The following is a 27964-nucleotide window of genomic DNA, read 5'->3' on the forward strand; positions in this document are numbered from 1 at the left end:
GTTGCAGTGAGCTATGAGCACGCCTGCCACTGCACTCCAGCCTGGGTGAGATCAAGTGCCTGTCTCAAAAAAAAAAAAAAAAAAAAAAAAAGGAATAAGATTTGGTATCCTATTACACAGCAGAGTGACTACAGTCAACAGTAAGGTACTCTGGATCCAGGCACTGTGGCTCATGCCTGTAATCCCAGCATGTTGGGAAGCTGAGGCAGGAGGATCGCTTAATGCCAGCCAGGAGTCTGAGACCAGCCCATGCAACACAGTAAAACCCCAACTCTACAAACAAATAATAAAATTAGCTGGGTGCAATGGTGTACACCTGCAGCACCAGCTACTAAGGATGTTGAGGCAAGAGGATTACGTGAACGAGGGAGTTTGAGGCTGCAGTGAGCCATGATCACATCACTGAACTCTAGCTTGGGCAATAGAGCAAGATCTTGTTTCAAAAATCAAAAAACAGATCAAGTATTGTGTACCTCAAAATAGCTAGAGGAGAGGATTTTAAATGTTCTCACCACAAAAACACGGTGTTTCAGGTGATGGATATGCTAATCACCCTAATTTGATCATTATAATGTATATATGTATCGAAACATCACACTGTACCCCATAAATAAGTACATTAGGCATCAAAAATAAATTTTAACATAGGAGGTGAAAACAACAGGATGCAATTATTTTCCAAAAGCGTTGTTTTTATTTATATAGAGTCCTAACCACTTCAGTGGCAGGAGGAATGGGAGAGGTTCCTTTTTCAATCCAGGGACCTCCATCATGTTGGTTTGTTGTTACCAAACACACAGGTAAGTGGCATCACGGATCTGGTAAACTAACGACAATGTTTAGTCTCTCTCTGCTAGAGCAACAAGGTGAGCATCAATCTCTGCTTCTGTAAGAATCCTAGAAGGCAAAAGGGGGAAAAAACCAACCATTTAAAAAAAAATTTCAAACACACATAAAAGTAGGATAGTATAATCAACTCCCATATACCTATTGACCTACTTCAACAATTATCAATTTATAAACCAATCTACACACACTTATCCTCCCTCAAATTTTGAAAGAATTCCCAGATAATATATCACCTTCACCTATACACAAAAATGTTTACTTATTTGATATCAGATTTAGAATTGTATCTTGAAAACAAAATTCTTTAGTTGCAGCTAAGATAGAAAATATTTCAATTGAATAATATAAAGCTAAACTATAAAGCATTCTATTTAGCTTCTATGTCAAAAGGCATTTATTTTCATTTTTTAATTTTTTTTGAGACAGAGTCTTGCTCTGTCACGCAGGCTGGAGTGCAGTGGTGTGATCTCGGCTCACTGCAAGCTCTGCCTCCCAGGTTCAGGTGATTCTTCTGCCTCAGCCTCCCAAGTAGCTGGGACTACAGGCACGTGCCACCACGCCCAACTAATTTTTGTATTTTTAGTAGAGACGGGGTTTCATCATATTGGCCAGGCTGGTCTGGAACTCCTGACCTCGTGATCCACCTGCCTCGACCTCCCAAAGTGCTGGGATTACAGGCATGAGCCACCGTGCCCGGCCGTCAAAATACATTTATATGTAGTATAACTCAAATTTATGTCAGCTCAAAGATAAAAATTCGTGAAGAAATTTTAAGCATATTAAAGTGTTCAGATTCAGTGAAAATAAAGTTGTAATTCTATGAATAGTCTACCAGCCAGAGAGTGCTCCATGTTGAACACATATTTTCTTTCTTTTTTTTTTTTTGAGATGGAGTCTGACCCTGTTGCCCAGGCTGGGGTACAGTGGCATAATCTTGGCTCACTGCAACCTCCACCTCCCGGGCTCAATCAATTCTCCTGCCTCAGCCTCCAAACTAGCTGGGATTACAGGCATCCACCACCACACCCGGCTAATTTTTGTATTTTTAGTAGAGATGGGGTTTCACCATGTTAGCCAGGCTGGTCTCAAACTCCTGACCTCAAGTGATCTGCCCACAATGGCCTCCCAAAGTGCTGGGATTATAGGCGTGAGCCACCATGTGCGGCCCTGAACATGTATTTTCTAAATGATGTTTGCCTCGAAAGGAATCAATTGTTTGGCAACCTTGTTAATGTGACCTATTACTACTAGACTTCTAACAAGTAAAATTTGTCAAAAGAACATTTTTTAGTGCAACTGAAGGCAATATTAAGCAGTTTAAATAGTTGTTGATGCTTATGCTATGTATTGTAATTATTTACATATATTTACTATCACAGAACTTATAAATGATACAAAGTTTTTTGAAGACAAGGTTTTTGGTTCCTTACCAATTTTAAAAATAACAGATACAAATACAATTTTAAAGGTGGCAGGAAGGTCTCCAAACAGAAAAGAAAACAAGAACTAATTGTAGGTTCTTAGAGAAATTTTAAAATTATTATTGCTGAAATTTTTACTGCTTAAAAAAAAAAAAAAAGGCACCTTTTTTGAAAGCAACTTGATCTCCACCCCCACACCTCACCCCTACCCCAATCCAAGTTATAAGACTTCTTCCTATAGGGAAAAAAAGCTAAGACAGATTCGGTTCTGGTGTTGTTGTTGCTATTGTTTTTTTTTTTTAAACAGATGGGGTCTCACTATGTTACCCAAGCTAGAGTGCAGTGGCTATTCACAGGCACTATCATTGTGCACTACAGCTTTCAACTCCAAGGCTCAAGCCATCCTCTTGCCTCAGCCTCCTGAGGAGCTGAGACTACAGATGCATGCTACATCACCCAGCTCCTGTCTTTTTTTTTTTTTAAAGTCCTATGAATTCTTCTAAATCTGTCATGTTTATATGACTTATCTGTGGGCAACCAAAAGAACAAATTAGGAAAAAATAAATAAATAAATAAATAAAACGAAAAACCTCTTCAAGGTCTAGTTAAGCTTAGTTTACCACTCCCATACCCACACCACAACCCTGATCATGTGTCTTTATGGTTGTGATCTAACAGTAGATACACCTCATAGTTAAAATGCCTCCCAGTAGTTCCTTGCATCTGTGGATTTAACTGTAGTATTTTCATTAGTTAAATATAACACATCCTGGTCCATGGTATATAAACTGACTCACAGGTTGCTGGGAGGATTAAATGAACTGACTATGTGAAGCACACAGTATGGATTTGAATCATGGAAGTTATAAGGCTGATGTGTGGGAGTTAGTCACTTAGTGAGTAAGAACACTCACACCCATATCCAGCATCTGCAAGTCAAATAGCTGTATTCAAAATGTGGGCTTTCCAAAGATCTCCAGATAAGGGTCTGACATATATCAGTAGCTCATATTGCTCCTAAAAGTTCTACTTAAATAACCACTAAATAACCAAAGTTCTATCTGAAAAACTTGCAAACTACTACTTTGGGAATTGAATTTGTATTGGCCTTAAACTAAAAAAAAGAAAACACAATGCTAACTTTTTTCCTTACATAAGGAAGGCAGGAAGGTAACTTTATGTTATCTCTGGTGTCAAGATATAAAACCACTATGAAATAAGGAGAAAAGCTTTCATATCTGACTCTTAAAGAGAGTACAGTAAGTTTTAAAACAGATCTCAGGTGCTAGGGGAAAAAAAAAAAAACTATAATGGCAGTTACAGAAAAAAGATTTCCCCCACAAGTTATAGGACACATGAACTCACATGCCTCCACCTTTCTAGTCTGCATTTGGCCCACAATATCACTCACCTGAATTTAGGATTTTCAACTGTCACTACTCCAACTTCTATTTCTGAAGGTTTGAAATCAATTGATAGAACAGTAGACAGGCATGTAATTGCAGTCTGAAAAAGAGTATGTAATGTTAAAATACAGTATTTTTTAGAGATTCCAAGGTTTTCTCATTCCTAGTTTATTCAAATCAGGAGTCAATCAGGAGCTCCGTGTTTTAATGAGGTAGTTCAATGTTACTCACAGACTGCTTAACTCTAATGCATGGCCACCCAATGATGAGAAACTTGTTTCTACCAAGTCAAATAATAAAGGGGTCCATTAATTAATTAAATAGGATGATTTATACAAAACAGTTTATTGCCTTCATGACCCAGGCACTACGCTTCACTTAGCACTTGGGGTGAAATGGGAAAAGGATAAAGATGAATTATACTCCCTGTACCTTCAAGGAATTTACAGTAAAAACAATTTAAGAATGTTTTAAGTGTTTTTTGTTGTTGATTTTTTTTTTTTTTTCTTTGAGACAGAGTCTCACTCTGTCGCCCAGTCTGGAGTGCAGTGGCGCCAGCTTGGCTCGCTGCAACCTCAGGCTTGTGGGTTTAAGCAATTCTCCTGCCTCAGTCTCCTAAGTAGCTGGAATTACAGGCGCCTGCCACCATGCCCGGCTAATTTTTCTATTTTTAGTAGAGACGGGGTTTTACCATGTGGGCCAGGGTGGTCTCGAACTCCTGACTTCAGGTGATCTGTCTGCCTCCCAGAGTACTGGGATTACAGGTGTGAGCCACCATGCTTGGCCTTCAGTGTTTTTCTACCTGATGTGGTTATTTATATAATTAATTAAGAATTGCAATTTTAAAAACCTTCAAGAAACATTTAGACAGGGCCCAGTACTTCCTGAACATGAACTAGCTTTTTATCTCCTTTAAGCATACTTCGAAACCAAACATAAAAGCATTAGATGGTAATTTTTATTTGGTCATTTATCAGAAGCATGTTGTTAGCGTGTTCAGAATGGTTTTAATTCCAGACTTAAACACTCCAAATCTACTAAAATTTTTGTTTTTAATTTCTTGGCAGTAAATAGGACTGGCCTCGAACACCTGGACTCAAGCGATCCTCCAGCTTCAGCATCCCAAGTAGCTGGGACTACAGGTGTGTGCCACCATGCCCAGCTAGTTCCTATTTTTATTTATATTTTCCTATTATATGTGTCTTGTTGAAAGTCACCTCAAATACATTATGAAATAATGAATTGAGTGAATAAAAGTAACCCAAATTTTTCTATGTCAGCTGTATGATATCAATTTCATTATTAAGTTGACAAACTTGAATCCTAGGATGTAATTCAGGAATAGCTTTTTATAGAAATTATACAAAGATCCTCACTGTTCTATGTAACATAAAAAAAGTCAGCTCCTTTTGGTTGACTTACTTCCACTGTCTGTTCAAATGTCCAGTCAAATTTCTTCTTCACTTTTTTTTCAAGGAAGCTGGTTGACTCAGTTTGTTTAACTCCTGCTGCAGTGGCTTTAAACCCACAGTAGTAACCTGCGGGATCACACTTATATACCTGAGGGCCTTGCTCTTCATCTATACCAATTAAAATCATACCTAAAAAGAGAAAAGACCCTAGTTAAATATGTTTTAGTTTTATACAATGACATCTCCTCTTTCTTGGTGGTGTCACATAGCTGCTGCTAATCATTACTTTAGCCATCAATTTTAGGATATGTATTTTCCTTTAAGAAAACTGATAAACAAAATACAGGTTATCACCACAGGTAAACTAGGTAACAGATAAATTCCCATTTCACAAAAGGATTTATCACAGATTTAAAAAAACAGTTTGAATAATTACAAATATAATTTAAAAATAGTTTTTCCAATCCTTGCTGTTATCCAAGCATGGTTATTTGAACCCTAACCCTTCAAGATGTTGCCTGGTCAAATAAACCTCAAAAACATTTTTTTTTTTTTTTTAAGAGACAAGGTCTCGCTGTTGCCCGGACTGGTCTCGAACTCCTGCGTTCAAGTGATCCTCCTACCTCGGCCTCCCAAAGTGCTAGGATTACAAGTGTGCACCACGGTGCCGGGCCCAAAAACACTTTTGTATACCTTTTCTGGAAACAGATAATAAATAATAGCATATTAAATGCTCTGAAATATTTTGTTGCAGACTGACCTATTTAACTCAGTAGTTCTTCAGTTTGTTTGACCAAGAAATACCCTTTTTTTTTTTTTTTTTTTTAAGAAATACCTATTAAGGTTCCAGGGAACAGTGTATGGGACACACTTTGGCAATGCTGGTGCAAACTGAAATACACTTACGGGTTACCTGCTCACTTTTACACTGCTCATCTTCATTACTGTTGGTATATACTCCTACAGTATGTCACACAAACCAAGCTCTAAATTCTATACAGCTAACTTTGTTACTACAATTCTAATGTCACCACATTATAGGCATACAATTAAAATAAACACCATCATTAAATTTCTTTCTACTCAGTAGAACAGGTAACAAAGTTCTTAAGGTTTAACTGCTTTCTTATATTTGATATATACAAAATATAAGGGCAACACAAAAAGGTACCCACTTACTGCTTGGGGAAACAACAAATACTTCTCTCCTTCAAGGTCTTGCAAGATGAATAGGATTTAAGTAAATTTTTGTTTTTTTTTTTTGAGATGGAGTCTCGCTCTGTCACTCAGGCTGGAGTGCAGTGGCGCAATCTCGGCTCACTGCAAGCTCCACCTCCTGGGTTCACACCATTCTCCTGCCTCAGCCTCCTGAGTAGCTGGGACTACAGGCGCGCACCACCGCACCCGGCTAATTTTTTGTATTTTTAGTACAGACAGGGTTTCACCATGTTAGCCAGGATGGTCTCGATCTCCTGTCCTCGTGATCTGCCCGCCTTGGCCTCCCAAAGGGCTGGGATTACAGACGTGAGCCACCACGCCCGGCTGGATTTAAGTAATTTTTAAGTGAGAAGCCAAGAGGGTCAGATGCTAAACAGAAATCATTACACTGACTGCTTTAATGCTCATAAATGAATGACACAATGTCAGAAACAAACATGCATTGAATTCTTCAGGCTAATTTATTACATTACATCTAAAAATCAGTAAATCTCATCCCTCTCCCAATACAATTTTACTTGTTTTCAAAAATAGAAATTTATTCTAAAAATGTGAATCACAGACCTGTGTGTGACCCTAATTCTTTAGGGTGGTCAAAAGAAACAGCTACATTGTTAAGATGCCTGATGGAGGTATTTCTATGGAATTAGTAATCTAGAATTGCAGTAGAATCTCATTACAACATCCTAATAAAATTAGGACTTGCATCGTTCAAATCACATACTCCAAATGGAACTATTTTGATAAAAAGTCTAAGAGCATCTAAAGCTTAAAGATACTGCCTGACATACTGTTGTGAAACCTATCCTTTAGTTGTGATTTGTTAAAAAGATTTTCCCACTCTATTTTCCAAACCACATGTTCAGAACTCGTGTTATTTAAATAACTCTGTATACATGTTCTGTAAAAAGTTACAATTCATCAATTATTTGGGAGACTTCTTAGCATACTTACAACAACCAAGAGGCCTCATTTCAGCATTCTGTGTGTAGACCTGAGAAATGTCGGCAATTCTTTTACACAGCATGTCCACAGGAATCTCATAGCCATACTTGTATTTCCAGTTAGCTGCCTCATAGCGTGCCCTCTGTACCTGGGATCTGCTGTCAGCTTATAGCATAAAAAACAAAGGTTTATCTGGTTAGAAGGAAAGAACAAACCTGAAAGCCAGGCAATTTAGCCAGGCAATTTTCCCACCATATAGATATACATGAGTTAAAGAGAAAGGGTCCACTATGGCTTTTTGTCCCCCAATGAATACTAAATAATTCATCAACAAGCATACAAAAAAAATTTAAAAACATGAAGCTGTCTACACAGTACTGCCCTTTTATACTGAGCCTTTCATTAGCAGTCAAAATAGTTTCTACAAGTATCCAGTAAGAATAAGCATTAAAGAGGCAGGGCATGGTGACTCAACACTTTGGGAGGCCAAGACAGGCGGGATCATTTGAGGCCAGGAGTTCAAGACCAGCCTGGCCAACATGGCGAAATCCTGTCTCTACTAAAAACACAAAAATTAGCTGGGCGTGGTGGTGCATACCTGTAGTCCCAGCTACCCGGGAGGTTGAGGCATGAGAATTGCTTGAACCCAGGAGGAAGAGGCAGCCTGGGTGACAAAGTGAGACTGTCTCCAAAAACAAACAAACAAACAAACAAACAAACAAAAGCATTAAGGAGAATAATCTTTCTTAATCTTTGTTTTTAGGCTTGAATTAGTAAATTAGTTTTTCATTTATTTTTTAGAGATGGGGTCTTGGACTGGCACCCAGTGAGCCATCATAGCTCACTGTAGCCTCCTACCTCAGCCTCCTGAGTAGCTAGGACTACAGGGATGTGCCACCATACCAGCTAATTTTTCTTTTTTCTTCTTCAGATGGAGTCTTGCTCTGTTGCCCAGGCTGCAGTACAGTGTCATGATCTTGGCTCACTGCAACCTCTACCTTCTGGGTTCAAGCAATTCTCTTGCCTCAGCCTCCCAAGTAGTTATGATTACAGGCACCTGCCACCATAGCTGGTTAAGTGTTTTGGTATTTTTATTTTTACTTTTTGAGACAGAGTCTCACTCTGTTGCCCAGGCTGGAGTGCAGTGGTGCAATGTCAGCTCACTGCAACCTCTGCCTCCCGAGTTCAAGCAATTCTCCTGCCTCACCCTCCGGAATAGCTGGGATTACAGGTGTGCACCACCATGCCCAGCTAATTTTTGTATTTTTAGTAGAGATGGAGTTTCACCATGTTGGCCAGGCTAGTCTCAAACTCCTGACCTCAAATGATCCGCCTGCCTCGGCCTCCCAAAGTGCTGGGATTACAGGTGTGAGCCACCACGCCTGGCCTTTTCCTGTATTTTTAGTAGAGACGGAGTTTCACCATGTTGGCCAGGCTGATCTCGAATTCCTGACCTCAAGTGATTCACCTGCCTCAGCCTCCCAAAGTGCTGGGATACAAGTGTGAGCCACTGTGCCCAGCCCCCAGCTAATTTCTACATTTGTTATAGAGATGGAGTCTCACTATGTTGCCCAGGCTGGTTTTGAACTCCTGGTCTTAAACAATCCTCTCACCTTGGCCTCCCAAAGTGCTGGGATTACAGCTGTCGGCCACTGTGCTCAATCTAAAATAATTTTCATAATAATTCTCACTCACTTCTAACCGGTGCCATCATAACCAGGTTTGAGATATACTAACGTAGGTCCCCTTAAACTACTAACAATAGCTGAAATAAGATAAAATCATCTATGAAAGGGGTCTCACCAGTTTCTCTGACAGTAGCATAAACATTTAATTATACTATATGTATAATTTCAAAAAAGCTCACAATACTCTTAAAATATTGATACTAGTCTTGAAGACTGCAAATCCACTCATGGCACCTGAAAATCAGGCAATCAGATAAGTTTAAAATTAATACAAAACTCAAAATAGTTTGAAGAAAATAACAAAAGGCTTGTATATCTACACATGTCTAGCTAATTACCTGTCATTCCGGTCATCACACAACCAATGTTTTCAGTTATCTTGAATAAGTGAGTCACTGTGCTGGAATCCAATAATTTGTCCTAATAAGCAAAATAAACAAAGATAATTTTTAAAAACATGTACAGGTTTCTGTGTAGTTATAAAAAAAAATTATGTTTTTACTTTTAATTTGCCCTGTTTCTTGGAGAAAACAATACTATGGAACCATAAAAATAAGCTATATAATAAATGTCTTCTGACGATTTTATAGTTAAAATCAATTTAAAAAAAAGGGTTTCGAGGGGCTCTATTTTCCTTTTTTAGATGATACTTTTCCTGTGGACAAACAATAGCTTAATAAAAATTTGTCTCAAGGTCCCCAAAGACAAAAGACTTAAATCCTATTATGCTTACAATCACACCACGAAGTTTAATATGCTAATTCTGTCCACACAGCTGAACTGTATATAGACGTTCAATAGACACTTCTTGGATGACAGGAAAGCAAAGTCAAAGCAAGAATCATGTTAATATTTGTTGGTTTTTTTTCATGTTAATATTTGTATATAAAAATACACTCTTCTACAAACCCATGAAAAATTCTTTTTGTTTTTTTGAGATGGAGTTGCGCTCTTGTTGCCCAGGCTGGAGTACGATGGTGTGATCTCGGCTCACCGTAACCTCCACCTCCCGGGTTCAAGCGATTCTCCTGCCTCAGCCTCCCAAGTAGCTGGGATTACAGGCATGTGCCACCACACCTGCCTAATTTTGTATTTTTAGCAGAGATGGGTTTTCTCCATGCTGGTCAGGCTGGTCTTGAACTCCCGACTTCAGGTGATCTGCCCACCTCAGCCTCCCAAAGTGCTGGGATTACAGGCGTGAGCCACTGCACCTGGCCGAAAAATTCTTGTATCCTATAATTAATTATTTGGGCAGTATTACTTACAGGTACTTTCTTCTGTGTGACAATTACTGCACAGTCTTTCCCTCTGACAGCTACTGATGTAAGGCCACCCTGGTTAATAGCCTTAAAAGCATATTCTGGAAAACAGAACAGTTTTTTTTAAGTTGGAATAAATTATTGTAGATTCTTGCAATGAAATAATAGTCATTAAAAAGGATGACAAAGAGCTACATAAACATGAAAGGCTCATATAGGATTCCAAGATGTGCAAAATGAAAATAATAATAATGACCATAAGTCACAGTTAAACCAACTCCATTTCTTCCATTTTCATTTTACTGAAATTATTTTCATTAGGCTGATGCATCCAATTTCTAATAAAGTTTTTTTTTTTCTGAAACAGAGTCTTGCTCTGTCACCCAGGCTGGAGTGCAGTGGTGCGATCTCGGCTCACTGCAACCTCACTGCCAGGTTAACGCTAGTCTCCTGCCTCAGTCGCCCAAGTAGCTGGGATTACAGGTGCATGCCACCACACCTGGCTAATTTTTTTATTTTTAGTAGAAACGGGATTTCGCCATGTTGGCCAGGCTAGTCTTGAATTCCTGACCTCAGGTGATCCGCCTGCCTTGGCCTCCCAAAGTGCAGGGATTACAGGTGTGAGCCACTATTCCCCGCCCCAATCATACTGCATACTGATCATAAAGATCATACTGCATCTTTATCAATGATGTTTTGTCATTTCAAAAGTTTTTTTTTGTGGCCACTATTTCTAAGTCTGGTTTTCCCAGGTCAAATTTAGCTGCTCTAAATTTTTTCCAGACTTAATACTTCTGTGAACTTTTGGTCAGTAACTAATTTGACCACATGCAGTTTTAATTGCTGTTTGATTATTCTGCATTGATTTTTGTCTATCAAGTTGAATATTTCTGGATCATGCTTTTTGCAATTTTCATGTTACCTACAACATATGACTCTATCTTTTTTTTTTTTTTTTTTTGAGATGGAGTCTCACTGTCACCCAGGCTGGAGTGCAGTGGCATGATCTCAGCTTACTACAACCTCCACCTCCCGGGTTCAAGCGATTCTCCTGCCTCAGCCTCCCGAGTAGCTGGGATTACAGGTGTGCACCACCATGCCCAGCTAAGTTTTTGTATTTTTAGTAAAGATGGGGTTTCACCACATTGGCCAGGCTGGTGCCAAACTCCTGACCTCAGGTGATCCACCTGCCTCGGCCTCCCAAAGTGTTAGGATTACAAGCGTGAGCCACCACGCTAGGCCAACATATGACTCTATCTGTAACAAACTTCAGCTTATGCACGTCTAGCTGCTGTCAATCCATTCTATTGGTTAAAACACTAGGATCAAAATAATAGCTTACAAAAAATCTACTTTGGCACCATGTAGTATAACTGATAATGGTTGTCTTTGGACAGTATGATTACAGATGAGACTACCAATTTATATGCTATATATTTCTGCAAATTTTTTTTTTCTTTCAGAGACAGAGTCTCGCTCTGTCACCCAGGCTGGAGTGCAGTGGCATGATCTCGGCTCACTGCAACCTCTGCCTCCCGGGCTCAAGTGATTCTCCTGCCTCAGCCTCCTGAGTAGCTGGGATTACAGGTGCCCGCCACAATACCCAGCTAGTTTTTGTATTTTCAGTAGAGATAGCGTTTCACCATGTTGGCTAGGCTGGTCTCAAACTCCCAACCTCAGGTGATCCGCCTGCCTCAGCCTCCTAAAGTGCTGGGATTATAGGTGTGAGCCACTGCACCCAGCCCAAATTTTTCTTTTTTAAAAAATTTTTAGTAGACATGAGGTCTCACTATGTTGCCCAGGCTGGTCTTGAACTCCTGAGCTCAAGTGATCCTCCCATATCAGCATTCCATAGTGCTGAGATTACAGGCGTGAGCCACCAGGCCACTCTCTGCAATATTTAAATTTAATAATAGACACATATTTTGGTGGGTTTTGAGATAGGGTCTTGCTGTTGCCTAGGCTGGAGCACCAGGGCATGATCATAGCTCACTGCAGCCTCGACCTCCTGGGCCCAAGCCTCCTGTGTAGCTGGGACCACAGGTGTATACCACCACATCCAACTAATTTTCAGATTTTTTCTGTAGAGATGGAGTCTTCCCATGCTGCCCAGGCTGGTCTCAAACTCCTGGACTCAAGCGATTCTCCCACCTCAGACTCCCAAAGTGATGGGATTACAGGGATGAGCCACTATGCCTGGCCTGTTCAGTTTTAGTTAAAAATAGATATGGGGTCTTGCTATGTCTCCCAGGCTGGTCTCAAACTCCTGGACTCAAGCAATTCTCCCACCTCAGACTCCCAAAGTGATAGGATTATAGGGATGAGCCACTATGCCGGGCCTGTTTATTTTTAGTTAAAAATAGATATGGGGTCTTGCTATGTTGCCCAGGCTGGTCTCAAACTCTTTGGCTCAAGTGATCCTCCCACCTTAGGATTACAGGCATGAGTCACTGTGCCTGGCCTGGGCACATATTTTGTAATCAGGGGAAAAGCAACAAAAATCAATACATGCTCATGGTAGAAAATATGAAAACACAGAAGATAACTTTTAGATAATTATTCATAATCTCAATCATTATTTACATTTTGACATGTAACAGATTATTTCAAAATTCTGTCTTCGAGTGTTACTCTGGGCACTGAGTCTGAGCCCTGGCCTCATGTGTTCAAAAAGTCATAGGTGATGAGGACCAGCTGAGAAAGCTACTGCCTATCACGCTAAAGAATCTCCTTTAATAGAAACTGTAATAAATCATCAAATATTTCTAAATGGCTAAATATTTAAGAGAGGACAAAAGAATAGAGCAAAAATGATTATAGAAAAATCGCCTTAAGGAAATCCTTGGTTGGGTGCAGTGGCTCATGCCTGTAATCCTAGCAACTTGGGAAGCCAAGGAGGGAGGACCGCTTGAGCCCAGGAGTCCGAGGCCAGCCTGGGCAACATGGCAAGAGCCTGTTTCTACAAAAAAATGTTAGCCGGGCATGGTGGTGCGCCTGTGGTCCCAGTTCCTTGGGAGGCTGAGGCAGGAGGATCACTTGAGCCCAGGAGAACGAGGCTGCAGTGAGCTGTGCTCGCACCACTGCACTCCAGCCTGGGCAACAGAGCAAGACCTTGTTTCAGGAAAAAAGAAAAGAAAAGAAAAGAAATCTTCAAATATGGCTTGGATTTAACTGGTTTTATCATTATTATCATTATGGAGCAAGAGACAGCATCTTGCTCTGTCACCCAGGCTGAGTGCAATGGCACAATCATAGCTCACTGCAGCCTCAAACTTCTGATTCAGACCCTCCCACTTTAGTCTCCTGAGCAGCTGGGACTACACCATGCCTAACTAATTTAAAAAAAATTTTTAGGGATGAGGTCTCACTACATTGCCCAGGCTGGTCTCAAACTCTTGGCCTCAAATGAGCCTCCTGCCTTGGCTTCTGGAGTAGCTGGGATTACAGCAGGTATGAGCCACAACCCCAATTTAATTGGTTAATTATAATAGCAAAATTTTACCATCCTGTTACACTACAAATACCTTTTTTTTTTTTTTTTTTTTTTGAGATGGAGTCTTACTCTGTTGCCCAGGCTGGAGTACAGAGATGCGATCTTGGCTTACTGCAACCTCTGCCTCCTGGGTTGGAGCAATTCTCCTGCCTCAGCCTCCCAAGTAGCTGGGATTACAGGTGTGCACCACCATGCCCGGCTAATTTTTGTATTTTTAGAGATGGGGTTTCGCCATGCTGGCCAGGCTGGTCTTGAACTCCTTGCCTCAGGTGATCCACCCACCTCGGCCTCCCAGATGCTGGGATTACAGGTGTGAGCCACTGCGTTCAGCCTACGCTACAAATAACTTCTAAAAAAAAGCTGGTGTCTCCCTATCTGTGGGGATTGGTTCTAGGACCTCCCATGGATACCAAAATCCACAGAAACTCAAGTCTCTGATATAAAATGGCACAGTATTTGCACATCGCCTATGTATATCTTCCTGTATACTTGAAATTATCCCTAACTTGGCCAGGCATGGTGGCTGACACCTGTAATCCCAGCACTTAGGGAGGCAGAGAGAGGCGGATCACCTGAAGTCAGGTGTTCAATACCAACCTGGCCCAAATGGTGAAACCCTGTCTCTATTAAAAACACAAAAATTTGCCGGGCATGGTGGCAGATGCCTGTAATCCCAGCTACTCAGGATGCTGAGGCAGGAAAATCGCTTGAACCTGGGAGGTGGAGGTTGCAGTAAGCTGAGATTACACCACTACACTCCAGCCTGGGCGACAGAGCGAGACTCCGTCTAAAAAAAAAGAAAGAAATTATCTCTAGCTTACACTACACAAGCTAATACAATGAATGAGACTCCATCTAAAAAAAAAAAAAAAAGAAATTATCTCTAGCTTACACTACACTAGCTAATACAATGTAAATGCTAAATAGTTGTTATACTACATTGTTTAGCGAATAGTGACAAGAAAAAAATCTGTACGTGTTCAGTACAGGAGCAATTTTTTCCCTTAATATTTACGATCAGCTGGTTGAATCCATGGATGAGGAACCCATAAATATGGAGGGCTAGCTGTACAACTTTCACACTGCTTCTTGGTTCTGATCCTGATATGGCTAATAAAGCTTCTATCAGATCAGCCCTCCACAAATAAAAACTAACTCTAAACAAAACAACAACTACCTAAAGACACCACAAAGTCAGATTCTAGAGGGGAAGTCAACAGTTGGGAGAAAGAAATGGCATGAGTTGAGCTTCCCATTTTTGGGGCTCATAATCTGAGAGCCGTAAAGGCTGAACTCCCACAGAAAACTCAGTCTTTTTGGCCTGAAGAACTAGAGAACAGTTTGGGGTAACAATAGCTGCTAGAAAACGAGGGAGAGAAAGGAGAGCACTAGGGAGTAAGAGTCCCAACTTCTATATATAAACACTGCCCAAATCTCTGGCAGATTCCATAACAACACACACAAGGCAGACTCCAAGCGGCCCAATTAAGGATAAAAGAAACAGAGTGAGATTTAAGATGCCACCCAAGAGACAGACTTTGTAGCTTGAGAATAACCAAATTAACTGCCTACTAGAACAAAATAAGTCAATACTCTTTGGAGAAATATAACAGAATCCAGAGTCTTCACAAAATAACATTCATAAATGTCCAGGATACAATTCGGAACTCTCAACACCCCAAAAAACAAACCAAGTCAAACTAAAAAACCAAAATCAAAACCAAATAACAAAACCCAGGAAAATTGTGTTTAATTCTCAAAAAGAACAATCCTGAGATGACCCAGATGTTGCTGTATTAGCAAAGATTTAAAAACAGTTATTATAACTATGCTCAATGACATGATGGAAAATGTTCTCAGAATGAAAAATGACAGGAAATCTCAGCAAAGAAAAAATGAAAGAAGCAAAAGGAAATTGTAGAACTGAAAAATATAATACATAAAATTTAAAAATTCACCAAATGGACATAACTGTAGAATGGAGGTGAGAAAGGAAAGAGTGAGTGAATATGAAAATGCATCAAATTATCCAATCTTAAAAAGGCAGAAAAAATAGTTGGAAAAACACAATGAATCTGTGGGTCTACATCAAAATGTGTAAGATATGTATAACTGGAGTCCTATATGGAGAGCAAAGAATGGGGAAACAAAATCTGGAGAAATAATAGCTAAATATGTTCAAAATATGGCAAAAGACAAAAAAACTTCAGATTAAAGAACCTCAGAAAACTCCAAGCAGAACGAAAACAAAGAAAATCACATATAGATTCATTATGGTCCAATGTCTGAAAACCAAAAATAGAAAAAAATTTGAAAACAGAGAAAAACAAATTACACACAAGAGAACAATATATAAATGTCTGCTGATTTAATCTGAAGATAGTGGAATAACATTCTTAAAGGGTGAAAAGAAAAACCTGCCAATTCAGAATACACACAACAAAAATATCCTTCAAGAATGAAGGTAAAATAAAGACACTTTCAGATGGGCATAAGAAACACTAAAGACGCCGGGCGCGGTGGCTCAAGCCTGTAATCCCAGCACTTTGGGAGGCCGAGGCGGGTGGATCACGAGGTCAGGAGATCGAGACCATCCTGGCTAACATGGTGAAACCCCGTCTCTACTAAAAATACAAAAAAATAGCCGGGCGAGGTGGCGGGCGCCTGTAGTCCCAGCTACTCGGAGGCTGAGGCGGGAGAATGGCGTGAACCCAGGAGGCGGAGCTTGCAGTGAGCCGAGATCGCGCCACTGCACTCCAGCCTGGGCGACACAGCAAGACTCCGTCTCAAAAAAAAAAAAAACAAAAAACAAAAAAAAAAAAACAAACAAAAAAAAAAAAAGAAACACTAAAGACAATTCTTCAAGCTGAAGAAAAATGATATTAGATAAAAATTCTGATCTTAAAAAATGAGCAACATCAAAAATGGTAAATATCTGAGCAAACACAAAGAATTATTTTATTCCCTTCCTTAAAAATACATGACTGTTTAAAGGAAAAGTTGTAACACTTGTGGAGTTTCTAAAATATGTAGATGTATTACTTTATAGAAGGGAAAGGCAGTAAACAACATTTCAAGCTTTGCACTTTCTTTTCTTTTTTTTTTTGAGATGGAGTTTCGCTCTTGTTGCCCAGGCTGGAGTGCAATGGCATGATCTCGGCTCACTGCAACCTCTGCATCCTGGGTTCAATCAATTCTCCTGCCTCAGTCTCCTGAGTAGTTCGGATTACAGGTGCCGCCACCACGCCCAGCTAATTTTTGTATTTTTAGTAGAGATGGGGTTTCACTATACTGGCCAGGCTGGTCTCGAACTCCTGACCTGAGATGATCTGCCCGCCTCAGCCTCCCAAAGTTCTGGCATTACAAGCGTGAGCCACCACGCACGGCCAAGCTTTCTACATTTTCAGTGAAGTGATAAATATTAACTCTTAAGAAGACTAAGAGATGTATATAATCCTTAGAGCAATCACTAAAAAAAAAAAAAAGCAAAGTAGTAACCAAAAAATTAATAGATTAAAATGAAATTCTAAAAACTACTCAATCCAACAGAAGGTAGGAAAGGAGGTACAAAGGAACAAACAAGCAAACAAAACAGAAAAGCAAATAATAAAACAGTAAACTTAACTCTAACCATATCAACAACTACAGTAAATGTTAAAGGACTACATATTCCAATTAAAGGCATAAATTGTTAGAATGGATAAAAAAGCAAGATCTGCCAGGCATGGTGGCTCACGCCTGTAATCCCAGCACTTTGGGAGGCTGAGGCTGGTGGGTCACCTCAGGAGGTGTTCAAGACCATCCTGGCCAACATGGTGAAACCCTGCCTCTACTAAAAATACAAAAATTAGCCGGTTATGATGGCACACGCTTGTAATCTCAGCTACTTGGGAGGCTAAGGCAGGAGAACTGCTTGAACCTGAGAGGCGGAGGTTGCGGTGAGCTAGGATCGGGCCACTGCACTCCAGCCTGGGTGACAGAGCGAGACTCTGTCTCAAGATAAAAAAAAAAAAAAAAGGCCGGGCGCGGTGGCTCAAGCCTGTAATCCCAGCACTTTGGGAGGCCGAGACGGGTGGATCACGAGGTCAGAAGATCGAGACCATCCTGGCGAACACGGTGAAACCCCGTCTCTACTAAAAAATACAAAAAACTAGCCGGGCGAGATGGCGGGCGCCTGTAGTCCCAGTTACTTGGGAGGCTGAGGCAGGAGAATGGCGTAAACCCGGGAGGCGGAGCTTGCAGTGAGCTGAGATCCGGCCACTGCACTCCAGCCCGGGCGACAGAGCGAGACTCCGTCTCACAAAAAAAAAAAAAAAAAAAAGGCAAGACCCAACTATATGCTGTCTATCAGAAACATGCTGATAAATGGATGAAACAGCAGCATACCACGTAAACAGTTAAGCATAAGGAAGCTGAAGTGGCTATATTAATATCAGACAAAGTAGACTTCAAGACAAAATATTATCAGAGATAAAGACAGACATTTCATAATGGTAAAAGGATCAATTCATAAAAAAGACATAAATATATATGCACCTTATAAGAGAGCTTCAAAACTGACAAACTTACAGGGAAAAATGGCCAGTCCCACATGGTTGAAGATTTTAACACTGCCACTCAGCAAATGTTAGAAATGGAAAGAGAAAAAAAAGAACGGAACCACATTAGGAACCACCTTGACCTAGTTATGTGTAGAATACTACTGGCAACAAATGAAAAACATAAAGAAACTATGACATAATAAATGTGTGTTGTTTAAACGCCACTAAATTTGTAGTGATTCTGGCTGTGTGTGGTGGCTCCTGCTTGTAATCCCAGCACTTTAGGAGGCTGAATGAGGAGGATCACCTGAGCCCAGAAGTTTGAGACCAGCCTGGACGACATGGCCAGAAATCAAGCAAGAGTAACAGACAACAAGAGAAAAACCAGCTAAGTCAAAAACTAGTTCTTTGAGTCAATAAAATCGTTAACCCTCTGGTAGACTGGTAAATGCATCCTCAAAAGATATCTATGTCCTAGTCTCTGGAACCTGTGAATGTTAACTTATATGGCAAAAGCAGGCAGAGGATCTTTTTTTTTTTTTTTTTTTTTTTTTTTTTTGAGGCCGAGGAGTCCCTGCTCTGTGTGGAGCTGGAGTGCAGTGGCGGATCTCAGCTCACTGCAAGCTCCGCCTCCCGGGTTTATGCCATTCTCCTGCCTCAGCCTCCCGAGTAGCTGGGACTACAGGCGACGCCACCTCGCCAGCAAGTTTTTGTATTTTTAGTAGAGACGGGGTTTCACCCAGTATTAACCAGGATAGTCTTGATCTGACCTCGTGATCCACTCAACCTCAAAGTACTAAATTGAAGCAATATATAAACTTTCTTAATAGAGATTAAGTTTTTCCTAGGGAAAAAAAAAATTCTTAGTAACACTTGATCCTCAATCCCACATAGCAACTGGCCACAGAGAAAAAAAAATCACCTAAGCTGAGCAGGTGTTTTGTAGTTTTCCATGGGTCCCACCATTGTCTGTTATCTTTCACCCAGCCTGTTTCACTCACTGGCATTACTTATCTGGTCTGTGTAAGCATTTGTGTCCATCATCCCTGAACTAAATAAATGAATACATGCTTATTGCTTAAATAATGCAAAAAGGTAAAAGCCACAAAAGAGTATCTTCCCTACCACATAAACTTTTGTCCCACAAAATAAAAAACACTTTACATATAAAAAATGCTTCTCAACAGAGAATGCACTTGCGAATTTACCAGGATTCATTAAGGGGGCCCTCATTCTTTATATAGACCAGTGCTGTCCAACAGAAATTTCTGTGATGCTGGCAATGTTCTATATTTGCAATGTCCAATATGATAGTCATTAGTCATATGTGGCTGTTGAGCACATAAAATGTGGCCAGTGTAACTGACCAACTGGATTTTAAAGTGTTTTTTTTTTTTTTTTTTGAGATGGAGTCTCATTCTGTCACCCAGGCTAGTGTACAGTGGAGCGATCTTGGCTCACTGCAACCTCTGCCTCCCAGGTTCAAGTGATTCTCCTGCCTCAGCCTCCCGAGTAGCTGGGACTACAGGCACACACCACCATACCCAGCTAATTTTTCTGTATTTTTAGTAGAGACGGGGTTTCACCATGTTGGCCAGGCTGGTCTCAAACTCCTGACCTCAAGTGATCTGTCTGCCTCGGCCTCCCAAAGTGCTGGGACTATAGATGTGAACCACCATGCCCGGCCAAATTTAAAGTTCTTTGTTAGGAATATCATTTCTACTATTCCTCTCCTTCTTCTCTGAACTTCCCTTCTCAATCTTCTTCACCGCTTTCATCTCTTCAGCCAGCTCCTGAAATACTGGTATTTCCCAGAATTCTATTATTTTCTCCATCCCTGGATGATTTTACCCTATACCATGGATTCAGCTATAACCGAGATAATCACTACTTATCTGTCTTCTCTAGCTCTGGACTTATAATCACAAATGTCTATTTCTTCAAATACCTATGCTTATTAGCCACAGACATGACTAAAAATAAACTCTTCCTCTTTATAAGCCTGCTTCTTTTCTTACAGTCCTTATTTCATAATATCATTACTAACCACTCAGTTTTTTTTTTTTTTTTTGAGACGGAGTCTCGCGCTGTCGCCCAGGCTGGAGTGCAGTGGCCGGATCTCAGCTCACTGCAAGCTCCGCCTCCCGGGTTCACGCCATTCTCCGGCCTCAGCCTCCCAAGTAGCTGGGACTACAGGCGCTGCCACCTCGCCCGGCTATTTTTTGTATTTCTTAGTAGAGACGGGGTTTCACCGTGTTAGCCAGGATGGTCTCGATCTCCTGACCTCGTGATCCGCCCATCTCGGCCTCCCAAAGTGCTGGGATTACAGGCTTGAGCCACCGCGCCCGGCCAACCACTCAGTTTTTTAAGCTACAAACCTGGGTTATCACTCTTGACTCTAACCTCCTGCTTTTTCCCAAGAAACATCCACTCTTATACCTATGATTTGCTTTAATATACTCTAGAAGAGAGGGGAAAGTGTGTGGGAAAGGGAGGAAGCAAGAATGACAAAATACTGACATCAGATGAAGCTGTGTGATGGGTACATGAAGGTCACTATACTAGTCTATCTACATTTGTCTAAAGTTTTCTATAATAAAAATTTGAAAAATAAGCTCAAGAGACCCCTCCATCCTTTCTCTCTTATTACCTTAATTCACTCATTAGGGTTTATATGAATTACTGATACTGAGCAAACCTCTTCTAACTGTTCTTCCTGCCATCAGTCCCCTTTTTATTTTCTTTTCTGAGACAAGGTTGTCCAGGCTGGAGTGCAGTGGTGTGATCGTAGCTCATTGCAACCTGAAACTTTTGGCTCAAGCAATCCTCCTACCTCAGCCTCCAGAGTATGTGGGACAACAGGTGTGTACTACCACACCTGGCTAATTTCATTTTATATATTCTGCAGAGACAAGGTCTTGTTATTTTGTGCAGGCTAGTCTCGAACTCCTGGCCTCAAGCAATCCTCCTGCTTTAGCCTCCCAAAGTGTTGGGATTCCAGGTGTGAACCATCAGTCCCCTTTCTAATCCCATTTCTACACTCAACTTTTCTATTATATTACTTAATTACCCTGCCATTCTTAAAGCCACCCCCCACCCCCAGCTCTGTCCAAAACACATGGAACAAAGTCCAAACTCTAGCATGGTACTCAAGCCCCTTCAAAATATTGCTATAATTACTCTTACAGTTGTTACTGTCTATACTCCATCCACACTGACTGATCTATGCACTGGTCCCCCAAATTTCTTTATTTAATCTTCATCTGGGCCAATTCATCTCTGAGAAGCTTTTCCCGGCTCTCCTAGGCAGTTAGTCACTTCCTATAGCACCCTTTTTGTACTATTTAGTACTCATCAAGTTGCGCCGTAATTTCAATAAAGGCTTGTATAAATGAATCCCCATTTTAACACTGCTGCCATTAAATGTTTTAAAATAATTTCCAGAAAAATGGAAACTGCCAGAACAAAGAATCTAGAGACAACACCTAGATTATCTTTTAAAGAAACACTAGCAGGGTAAAAAGTAGTATCACAGCTTAGAGCAGATACAGACAACCTATGGTACATGAAGGCCAATTAGGAAACAAGAGGCCGGGCGTGGTGGCTCATGCCTGTAATCCCTGCACTTTGGGACTTTGGGAGGCTGAGGTGGGTGGATCACTTCAGGTCAGGAGTTCAAGAACAGCCTAGCCAACATAGTGAAACCCTGTCTCTACTAAAAATATAAAAATTAGCCAGGCGTGGTGGCAGGTGCCTGTAATCCCAGCTACTAGCGGGGCTGAGGCAGGAGAATTGCTTGAAACCAGGAGGCAGAGGTTGCGGTGAGCCGACTGCGCCACTACACTCCAGTCTAGGCGACAGAGTGAGACTCCATCTCAAAAAAAAAAAAAAAAAAAAAAAAAAAATAAAAATAAAAAGTTATCTGAGCATGCTGGTATACACCTGTACTCCCAGCTACTTGAGAAGCTGAGGCAGGAGAATTTCTTGAGCGCACGAGTTTGAGGCTACAGTGAGCTACGATCACACCACTGCACTCTAGCCTGGGCCATAGAGTGAGACCCTGTCTCAAAAAATAAATAGCTGGATGCAGTGACTCACGCCTATAATCCCAGTACTTCAGGAGGCCAAGGCAGGTGGATCACTTGAGGTCAGGAGTTTGAGACCAGCCTGGCCAACATGGTGAAACTCTGTCTCTACTAAAAACACAAAAATTAGCCAGGCATGGTGGTGCATGCCTGTAATCCCAGCTACTTGGGAGACTGAGGCAGGATAATTGAGTTAACTAGGGAGTTGGAAGTTACAGTGATCCAAGATCGCACCACTGCACTCCAGCCTGGGCAACAGAGTGAAACTCTGTCTCCAAAATAATAATAATAATAATAATAAAGAAATAAAGATAAAAATAATAGCTTATGGGGCAGCATTTTAAAAGGGTATTTTTTAAAGTCAGGATTCAAATGTTGGCAACAGTACTTAAACACTATTTACATCACCAAATATTTTGGTTTGGGCTAAAATTTTGGAAACTTACAAAACCCCAAAACTGAATAAAATATTCTTGAATGTCCAAGATTATGCAAGAAAATAATAAATGATAGTCCATTTTCATTTTCCTTTTTTTTTTTCCTTTTCTTTTTCTTTTTTTGAGATGGAGTCTTACTTTGTTGCCCAGGCTAGAGTGCAGTGGTGTGATCTCAGCTCACTACAACCTCCGCCTCCCAGGCTCAAGCAATTCCCCTGTCTCAGCCTCCCTAATAGCTGGGTCTACAGGCGCCTGCCACCACACCCAGCTAATTTTTGTATTTTTAGTAGAGACAGGGTTTCACCATGTTGGCCAGGCTGGTCTCGAACTCCTGACCTCAGGAGATCCACCCGCCTAGGCCTCCCAAAGTGCTGGGATTACAGGTGTGAGCCACAACGCCCAGACCCATTTTCCATTTTTTAAATGGGAAAAATTATAATGCATTACACTCGACTCCAAGCCCCCAATTTTCTAAATCTTAAATACATAGTAAAATACCTAAGTATTAGATTGAACCACACAAACTGCCAGCCATTTTTACAGGTTAAAAAAAAGTCAAAGAGTTTTTTTTTGTAGTTCTACAAAACAACCATGCAGTTTCACGGTTCAACCCAACAACAAACCATTAGGTTAAGAAGTAAATTGCTTCCTTGCTCAAACAAAATGGTATAAACAGTTATTCTGTATGTAGAAATGTCACTTCCACAGTAATATCTTATTTGCTTTGTTTCCTTCCCTACAATTTTCCCCAACACTTCCCCAATTTTTCTCGGATTCATTTATATACTAGAAAAATACAGTGGCTAAACATAAAAGGCATGGTGGCAAAATGTTCAGGACAAGCACACAATGCAAGACAATGGCTCATAGTGTGCACAGCTCAGGCTGTGAGAACAGCAGAGATATATATTCCCTTTATGTCACTCATCAGGCTTTGCAAAGCATTTGCAGGTGATTCTGAGGTCCTACCAATTATTAGAAATGTAACTTAAGACTTTTCCCACCCATAATTTTGTTTAGAATGCTGTAGAGTTTCAGGATGTAAATATGATTTTCTTCCATATAAACATGGGCTTGAAAAATAAAAGCGAATTGAGAGATACACATTCTATGAGTTTAGTTATTAAAAAACAAGGGATGTTCTACTGGGGCAAGGAAAGTATATTCATGTTCAATTTCAATGCTGTGTGGCAAAAAAAAAACTTTTGTTATTAAGATTTTTTTGAAGCTGCTAATTTGCTTTTCCCTAAACTTTTAGGCTACATAATTGAGATGTGTGGTTCACTATAAAGTGCCTCTTAACCTTTTACTCTTTAGAACAGTGATTCCTCAATGGGGTGGGGTCATTAGAAATCTTGGCACTGGGGGAGGGGGAATATGAGGTTTGAAAATACAGCAGTATTTGATCCCATCACCTTTTTTTGTGTAGTTATATACATATTTATGTATATATGCATATGTATGTATGTATGTGTATGCATGCACACACATGCAATGAATTTCAAATCAGATTCAAGGAGGGCATGAGAAGCCTGGGTTGAGAAATACTGCTTTGAAATAAGAATACTTTTTCAATTGCAAAAGAGGCAAATGGTAAGTACTTCTCAGTCATTCGTGAAATTTCTGACTCCATTTACATCAGCCATTTGTTTCTTCTTGACAGCATCCCCTACAGAAAACACTAATTGAAGGTGGGGCATGGTGGCTCACACTTCTAATCCCAGAACTTTGGGAGGCAGAGGTGGGCGGATCACAAGGTCAGGAGTTCAAGACCAACCTGGCCAACATGGTGAAACCCTGCCTCTACTAAAAATACAAAAATTAGCCGGGCATGGTGGCAGGCGCCTGTAATCCCAGCTATTCAGGAGGCTGAGGCAGGAGAATCATTTGAACCCAGAAGGCGGAGGCTGCAGTGAGTTGATATCACGCCATTGCACTCTAGCCTGGGCGACAGAGCGAGACTGTCTCAAAAACAAACAAAAAAACCCAGAAAACACTAATTGAGTGCTTACTATATATATACACCAGGCAATGTTTTAAGAGCTTTTACACTTATTGACTAATTAAATCCTTAAAGCCCTATAAGGTTGGTGGTTATTATCTTTACAGATAAAAAGTTCTTAGAGCTGGTATGCAGCAAGGACTTGAACTCAAGAATTCTGGCTTCAATACACAATGACACTTCTATATTTTATTTTCAGTATGTCTCCACCAGTCCATTTCTTTCTAGTTCCCTATCAGCATGCTCCCTTCTTTGTAGCAACTAGGCAATGCTCACATACACCTGGCAAGCAAATCCAAATGACTACTCCTCTTCTTTGCCAGATCTATCCAGCAAAGGATCAGCAAACAGAAGAGAAGGGCCTAAAAGTAGCCAGGCTGAACTTGGCCAACTAGGGCCTGAGTCCCATTCCCCCCCAACACACCTCCTCCCTCTAGTAACTTGGGCAATTCCCAAAAGTAGATTACAAAGCTAGGTGTTCTACAATTTTTAACATATGAATACATGCACAAACATACAACTTGCATATGTACATTAAGAGAAATATTTCAGGCTGGGAGCAGTGGCTCATGCCTGTAACCTCAGCACTTCAGGAGGCCGAGGTGGGCGGATCACCTGAAGTCAGGAGTTCAAGACCAGCCAGACCAACATGGTGAAACCCCATCTCTACTAAAACTGCAAAATTAGCCAGGCATGGTGGCGCATGTCTGTAATCCCAGCTACTTGGGAGGCTGAGGCAGGAGAATCGCTTGAACCCAGGAGGCAGAGAATGCAGTGAGCTGAGATCGTGCCATTGCACTCCAGCCTGGGCAATAAGAGTGCAACTCCATCTCAAAAGAAAAAAAGAAAAAGTCTTTCTCTCCACTCCCTGGGAGCAAACACTGCCAATAATGTTATTAACAATTATAAATTATGTTTATAATTATGATTGGCATTATAACCTTTTTTTTTTTTTTAGACAGAGTGTGGCTCTGTCACCTAGCCAGGAGGTGCAGTGTCATGGTCTTGGCTCACTGTAACCTCCGCCTCCTAGGTTCAAGCGATTCTTGCGCCTCAGCTTCCTGAGGAACTAGGACTACAGGTACGCCAGCACGCGCAGCTAATTTTTTTTTTTTTTTTTTTGAGGCAGAGTCTCACTCTCTCACCCAGATTGGAGTGCAACGGCACGATGTTGGCTCACTGCAACCTCTGCCTCCCGGGTTCAAGGGATTCTCCCGCATCAGCCTCCCAAGTAGCTGGGATTATAGGCACCTGCCATCATGCCCTGCTAATTTTTGTATTTTTAGTAGAGACGGGTTTTCACCACATTGGCCAGGCTGTTCTCAAACTCCTGACCTCAGGTGATCCACCCACCTCAGCCTCCCAAAGTGTTAGGATTACAGGCGTGAGCCACCGCGCCCGGCGCTAATTTTTTGTATTTTTAGTAGAGACAGAGTTTCACCATATTGGTCAGGCTGGTCTTCAACTTCTAACCTCAGCCCACCTCGGTCTCCCAAAGTGCTGGGATTATAGGCTTGAGGCACCGCACCTGGCCAAGCATTATAACTTTAAATGTATACCTCTATTTTTTTGATATATCAACTTCAGACATTTATCTTTTGAGTCCCAAGTATGGAAGATAAGGAGCATACTTACCATTCATTAATCTCCCCTCACCATCATCCCATTTTAAAAATATTATTTTCCTACTGTCAATGTTAACAACTTGCATTCTGTAATCCTTCCATGCTTTGTTTTTGGAGGATTCTAAAGTTTATAAACAGACAGTATTGAGAATATTATGATTATGTATATATTTTACTGGAGAACTAAGCATGGAGGGACCCATAAAAAGGGAAATATTCCATACAGAGGTACCAATCTAATAGACCGAAAAACAAAGTGGGCCAAAGAATCAAACAAGCATCTAATAACATTCACTGAGCATTTACTATGCAGCAGGCACACGTTAAGCACTCTACATACATTGCCTTATTTAATCCTCAAAAACACCATTTAAGGAAGAATGATTATGAGCACAACTTTGGAAAGAGAAACTAAGGCTAAGGTTACATGCCTGGCAAGTGCCCGTATCAGCTAGTATGGAGCAGGGCAGAGATTTGAATCCAGGCATAACTCCAGGGCCTGAACTCTTCACCACTAAACTGCTTGCTCATACTAGTCTTTCACTTTCTTTTTCCTAACAATGTCTAATTAATGCCCTGAATAGCAGAGGGAGTATGTTATTCACAGAGATTAAAATCATTCTGTCTAGGCTGGTGCTAGACCGGGTGCTCATGCCTGTAATCCCAGCTCTTTGGGAGGCTGAGGTGGGTAGATCACCTGAGGTCGGGAGTTCGAGATCAACATGGAGAAGCCTTGTCTCTACTAAAAATACAAAATTAGCCAGGCGTCGTGGCTCATGCCTGTAATCCCAGTACTTAAGAGGTTGAGGCAGGAGAATTGCTTGAACCCGGGCGGCGGGGGTTGCAGTGAGCCGAGATTGCGCCATTGCACTCCAGCCTAGGCAACAAGAGTGAAGAAGTTCCATCTCAAAGTCTCAAAAAAAAAAAAAAAAAAATTCTGTCTAGATAATGAACTTGTTTTCAGATAGATGTTCTCTTCCAAATCTTTTAAAACTATCACAATGACACTGTGTTCAGCCTTTCTACTCACCAAATCTGGGAAGCATTAACGATTATGCTTTATGGCTGGATTTCACAATACAGTATACAGAAATAAAGTATAGGTCTCGGAGTGACTTTTCCTGTTCACACATTAAAAATCACGAATAGAACACTGAAAGCAGTAGTCTGATATATGAAAGTTATTTAAAACTCAGGAATTTAACACAATAAACGAAAATTCCTTGAGGATACACTTATCTCTTTGTTCTATCCTTAATCATGTTTTTCAATTGGGGATAAATTAAAAGGGCTATTGAATTATCCAACATGATGATGTTTCTTGCTACATTATATACACTATGCAGTAATACACTGAGCAGTTTCATTCCCAGTTATCTTTATTTCTAAAATTTACAGATGAAGAGAACATCATTTACAGACCAATTCTCTCCTTATGATTCCAAGCACAGATGATTATATTACTGTGCAAGGCACGGAGCCACTGAACTCATTCAAAAATAAAACTATCACGGACCAGATGTAAATCAAGCTCTACTGACACTCAATTCTCTATGGCAGGAGGTCAAGTGTCTGGCTTATAA

At 40.7% G+C, this 27964-nt stretch overlaps 1 protein-coding gene across 3 annotated transcripts in view; it reads right to left on the reverse strand.

Annotated features, from left to right (window-relative positions):
• Window positions 1-671: 671 nt before the first annotated feature.
• The window catches only part of PSMA6 (proteasome 20S subunit alpha 6), a 42279-nt gene continuing 14986 nt past the window's right edge, over window positions 672-27964 (reverse strand). For all 3 annotated transcript variants that reach the window (XM_031669141.1, XM_031669142.1, XM_031669140.1), the window contains exons 2-7: window positions 10205-10299; window positions 9278-9359; window positions 7261-7416; window positions 5099-5277; window positions 3682-3776; window positions 672-897 (exon numbers count right to left, since the gene is read on the reverse strand). In XM_031669141.1, coding sequence (XP_031525001.1) covers window positions 840-897; window positions 3682-3776; window positions 5099-5277; window positions 7261-7416; window positions 9278-9359; window positions 10205-10299 — 665 coding nt within the window. In that variant the 3' untranslated portion in view covers window positions 672-839. The remainder of the gene's footprint in view (window positions 898-3681; window positions 3777-5098; window positions 5278-7260; window positions 7417-9277; window positions 9360-10204; window positions 10300-27964) is intronic.

Source organism: Papio anubis, chromosome 7 (assembly GCF_008728515.1).
Source record: "Papio anubis isolate 15944 chromosome 7, Panubis1.0, whole genome shotgun sequence".
In the NCBI taxonomy this organism is placed as follows: domain Eukaryota; kingdom Metazoa; phylum Chordata; class Mammalia; order Primates; family Cercopithecidae; genus Papio; species Papio anubis.